This window comes from Chiloscyllium plagiosum, chromosome 37, assembly GCF_004010195.1.
Source record: "Chiloscyllium plagiosum isolate BGI_BamShark_2017 chromosome 37, ASM401019v2, whole genome shotgun sequence".
NCBI lineage: Eukaryota > Metazoa > Chordata > Chondrichthyes > Orectolobiformes > Hemiscylliidae > Chiloscyllium > Chiloscyllium plagiosum.
Window position 1 is genome coordinate 25,082,387 of NC_057746.1, and position 5,460 is coordinate 25,087,846.

Genomic DNA, 5,460 nt, shown 5'->3' on the forward strand with positions numbered 1-5,460 from the left:
TTCTTTACTCAGCGAGTCGTGAGATCATGGAATGCCCTGCCAGTAGCAGTGGTGGACTCTCCCTCTTTATGGGAATTTAAACGGGCATTGGATAGGCATATGGAGGATAGTGGGCTAGTGTAGGTTAGGTGGGCTTGGATCGGCGCAACATCGAGGGCCAAAGGGTCTGTACTGCGCTGTATGTTTCTATGTTCTATATTCTATCTTAGCCTGTGACCCCCTCCCCGGTTCTGGATTCTCCTGCAAGCTTCAGCTAAATGACATCTGATCACTTTAAACATGGAAACAGAAATTAGGGGGAGGAGTAAGCCATTCAAGCCCTTTCAACCTGCTCCACCATTCAATATGATCGTGGCTGATCATCCAACTCAGTCCCCTGTTCCTGCTTTCTCTCCCATACCCTTTGATCCCTTTAGCCTTAAGAACTATATCTAACTCCTTCTTAATTATTTTCTGTGCCAGTGACTTCCACAGGCTCACACTCTCTGGGTGCAGAAATTTCTCCTCATCTCAGTCCTAAATGGCCTCCCCCATATCCTTAAACTGTAACCCCTAGTCTTGATTCTTCTCACTCATTGGGGACCTCCTTCCTGTGTTTTACCCTGTCTAGTCCTGTTAGAATTTTAAAGGTTTCTATGAAATCCCCCTTATTCTTTTAAACTCCAGTGAATATCATCGTAACTGACTATATCAGTGCTGCCATGCTAACAATCGGTCTGGTAAACATTGACTTCACGCCCTGTATAGCCAGAACATTCTTCCACAGATGAGGAGACCAGAACTGTAGGTCCAGAGGTTGCCTTCTCCTCCAACATGACACAGTATTCCAGGAGTGTTCTTACCAAGGCTGTTGACAGACCATATTCCAGAGATTTCATCACATAACCTTAACATACTCCCACTGTTGGTCACCCAACTCTCACCGGCCAATCAGAAAGGGAGCAGATTCTCCATCACTCCATTGGATGACTTTAAACTGTGAGACACATGGCCCATCTCCCAGACACCATCTCGGATAATCTGATCGAGGTAGGGTCTGGTAAACATTGACTTCACGCCCTGTATAGCCAGAACATTCTTCCACAGATGAGGAGACCAGAACTGTAGGTCCAGAGGTTGCCTTCTCCTCCAACATGACACAGTATTCCAGGAGTGTTCTTACCAAGGCTGTTGACAGACCATATTCCAGAGATTTCATCACATAACCTTAACATACTCCCACTGTTGGTCACCCAACTCTCACCGGCCAATCAGAAAGGGAGCAGATTCTCCATCACTCCATTGGATGATTTTAAACTGTGAGACACGTGGCCCATCTCCCAGACACCATCTCGGATAATCTAATCGAGGTAGGGGCTGGTGGCAGTGGGGTATTGATAATGTCACTGGAGTAATAAATTAGAAAACTCAGACCAATGCTTGAGGGATAATGGGTTCAATTCCCACCACTTCTGGGATTCAAATTCCATTCATAAACCCTGAAATATAAATCTAGTAATGATGAATAGAACAACCGATCACTGTAAAAATCCAACTAGTTCACTAATGCTGTTTAGGGAAGGAAATAAGACTATCATAAGTAGGCCATTCAGCCCATTGAATCTGCTCCACCATTCAATGAGTTCATGGCTAGTTAGATAATCGTTAACTTCATTTTCCTGCCTTTTCTCCATGACAAGATTTTCTCACTGCTTAAAAGTCTGTCACTCCTCAACTTCGAATATACTTAATGTCCAAGCCTCAACAGGCCTCTGTGGTAAACGATTACACAAACTCACTCTGTGAGAAGACATTTCTCCTCCTCTCTGTCTTAGATGTACAATCTGTTATTTTCAGACTATTTCCTCTGCTCCTAGAGTCTCCCACAAGGCGATACAATCGCTCCCTATCTACCCTGTCAAGTTCTCTAAGAATCTTATAATTCGGAGATGCCGGTGTTGGACTGGGGTGTACAAAGCTAAAAATCACACAACACCAGGTTATAGTCCAACAGGTTTAATTGGAAGCACACTAGCTTTCGGAGCGACGCTCCTTCATCAGGTGATAGTCACCTGATGAAGGACCGTCGCTTCGAAAGCTAGTGTGCTTCCAATTAAACCTGTTGGACTATAACCTGGTGTTGTGTGATTTTTAAGAATCTTATATGTTTCAATAAGGTCTCTTATTCTTCTATATTCCAACAAACACAGGCCAAAAATACTCAAATTCTCCACATAAGATAGTCATAGCATCATAGAGTCACACAGCATGAAAACAGACCCAGCAGTTCAACCAGTCCATGCCAACCATAATCCTAATCCAAGTTGTCCCACCTGCCTGCACTTATCCCTCCAAACATTTCTTATTCATGTACTTATCTAAGTGTCTTGTAAACATTGCAACTAACTGTACCTGCATCCACTACGCCAAATACTATTAGCCTAGTGAACCTTCTCGGGGTTGCTTCCAATACCACATATCTTTCTTTCGATGAAAGGACCAAACCTGTTTTAAATATTCCAGTAATGGTCTGACTGGTACCTTGTCAAACTTTAGCAAAATCTTCCTGTTTTTGTACTCCATTCCCATTGAGATAAAAACCAAACTTCTTTTTGCTTTCCCTATTACCTACTGAACTTGGATGCCGACATTTTGTCATTCATGGTGTTTTCTTCCTCCAAGTGGCCTACAAAGTGACATGGTTTAGCCTTAATCACCCTCTGAACTAGCCTCAAAAGCCATTCAGTCGAAGGGCAAATATGGATGCACAATAAATGCCAGCCTTGCCACATTCCAGTACAAGAATAAATGGACAAACAGAAGGGATAGGATTACAGGGCACCCCTTCCTCTTTTCCATCCTCTCACCCACGTACCTCCTCCTCGTCTAACATAAGAAGCTGGTTTCCGGAGACAACGCAGAATTTTGGGTTCCACACGGGACGGTCGTAAGGTAACTGGTTATAGGAGATTCGATGAGTTGGTGGTCCTCGCACATCTGCAAGAAGAGGTGATATCGCATCATTAGTTCTGCTAGAACAACACTAAATTCTTTCTAATTTCCTGATTGATTTGCTCGTCTCTGCCCTTTCCCTCCTTCAAAAGAAGACAGGGAACCTCCTCCAGGCCTTTAGTCCATATTTCATTCATCAACCAACACTTCATTCTTCTTTACTTCTCTTTCCCTACTGGTATATGACACAGATAGTGTACGCTCGCTTCCATGCCTAATTTCTTCTGCAGAAGGTTGCTAGCCTGCCACCATAGGCTACAGAACAGAGCAGAATGAGAGATTGTCATGCTCTTTCCACCTGCCTAATGTGTAACAGAGAGCATATTAACATGCACTCTAGCCAGGCCATCATCTCACAAAACAGAACCAGAACCCAGAGCTTTCGGCTTTGGACGGGGATGCTACTCATTATGCCACAGGATCTCCTATGGCCACATCAGCTGGTCATGATCTCATTGCAGTTTGTGAGAGCTTGCTGTGTGCAAATTAGTTGCTGCAATTCCTACATTATAGCAGTTGCTTCACTTCAAAAGATATACCGTTGGCTTCAAAACCCTTGTGAGGTGTTAGCAATACTGCAAATGTGTTGCTGGAAAAGCGCAGCAGGTCAGGCAGCATCCAAGGAACAGGAGAATCGACGTTTCGGGCATAAGCCCTTCTTCAGGAGAAGGGCTTATGCCCGAAACGTCGATTCTCCTGCTCCTTGGATGCTGCCTGACCTGCTGCGCTTTTCCAGCAACACATTTTCAGCTCTGATCTCCAGCATCTGCAGTCCTCACTTTCTCCTCGAAGGTGTTAGCAATAGCCAGGCAACTACTCAGCCTTTCTTCAACCTTTGAGGGTCAAGACCCATTGAACATTTCAACAATTTGCTCTGTGTTTTAGACCAATAGAAAAATCTGTGAGCAGTACTCTGACTCAGTCTCTCAGGTTAGTGTTATCAACCCTTGGGATCTTATTCACAGAGTGAATTGTTCTAACGTCCCGCAGTAACATGGTGAATTGAGCCCTGCTACTCCCATAATCATACCAGATTTTAGATTAGATTAGATTAGATTCCCTACGGTGTGGAAACAGGCCCTTCAGCCCAACCAGTCCACACCGACCCTCCGAAGAGTAACCCACCCAGACCCATTTCCCCTCTGACTAATACACCTAACACTACAGGCAATTTAGCATGGTCAATCCACCCTGACCTGCACATCTTTGGACTGTGGGAGGAAACCGGAGTACCTGGAGAAAACCCACGCAGACAGGGGGAGAATGTGCAAACTCCACACAGACAGTCACCCGAGGCTGGAATCAAACCTGGGACCTTGGTGCTGTGAGGCAGCAGTGCTAACCACTGAGCCACCTTGCCGCCCATGCGTTAATCCTTTTTTTAAGGTAAGTACAGTTTCCCACTTTACCTGACTTTCAGACCAAGGTTGGTCGAAAGTACGAACGAGGATTCTGGTCAAAACAACAATAATTAGATTATAGCTAGAGGTTATTTTTTATTCACTCAGAATGTGGGCATCTCTAGCTAGGTCAGTGTTTATTGGCCACCCCTAATTGTCCAGAGGACATTTAACTATGTTGTTGTGGGACTGGAGTCACTTGTAGTCCAGATGAAGTAAGGACGGCGGTTTCCTTTCTTAAAGGTCATTAGTGAACCAGATGGGTTTTCCATCAATTGGCAACAGATTCATGGTCATCATTAGACCCTTTATTTCGTACTGAATTCAAATTCCACCATCTGCTGTGGTGGGATTTGAACCCGGGTCCACAGACCCTTAGCTGAGTTTATGGGTTAATAATTTAGTGATAGTACCACTATCTCCCATTGCCATTATCTCCCCTCCCTCAAACAAAGTTGTTTGGAATAGGCGATCTGATCTTTCGTGCGGCCACAGTCGATGGTGTAGTGGTAAAGCTACTGGACTGGGAATCCAGAGGACCAAGGTTAATGCTGTGGTGACGAGGGTTCCAATCCCACCACAGCAACTGCTGAAATTTGAATTCAATTAATGAATCAAGAATTAAAAGCTAACCTAATGGTGACTGAAAACAGGGCCAATTGCTGTAAAAACCTATCTGGTTTACTGACACCCTTTAAGGAAGGGAATTCATCATTCTTACCTGGTCCAGCCTACGTGTGACTCCAGACCTAAAACAATGTGGTTGACTCAAACCAGTCTATCTAATGATAGAAATGAAACCATTCAGATCATCTGACATTGACTTAGCTACAGGGAAAGATACTGGGAGTGGAAAACAGCTCTGTCGACTCCTTACTAACAGTTGGGACTAGTGCCAAACCTGGAAGAGTTGCTTCACAGATTAGTCAAGCTTACAGAATCATACCTTAGGGACAATGTCCCAGACACCACCATCACCATTTATGGATATGTCATGTCTCACCAGCAGGACAGGCCAGGCAGAGGCAGTGGCTCAGTGGTATACAGTCAGGAGGGAGTTACCCTGGGT

The 5,460-nt window shown here is 44.6% G+C and overlaps 1 protein-coding gene across 1 annotated transcript in view; it reads right to left on the bottom strand.

Moving 5' to 3' along the window:
- Positions 1-2,971, bottom strand: part of LOC122541389 (ras/Rap GTPase-activating protein SynGAP-like) — a 516,506-nt gene extending 513,535 nt beyond the window's left edge. The window contains exon 1 of the mRNA XM_043678125.1: positions 2,855-2,971. Within this exon, the coding sequence (XP_043534060.1) occupies positions 2,855-2,872 (18 nt within the window). The 5' untranslated portion in view covers positions 2,873-2,971. The remainder of the gene's footprint in view (positions 1-2,854) is intronic.
- Between the last annotated feature and the right edge of the window lie 2,489 nt (positions 2,972-5,460).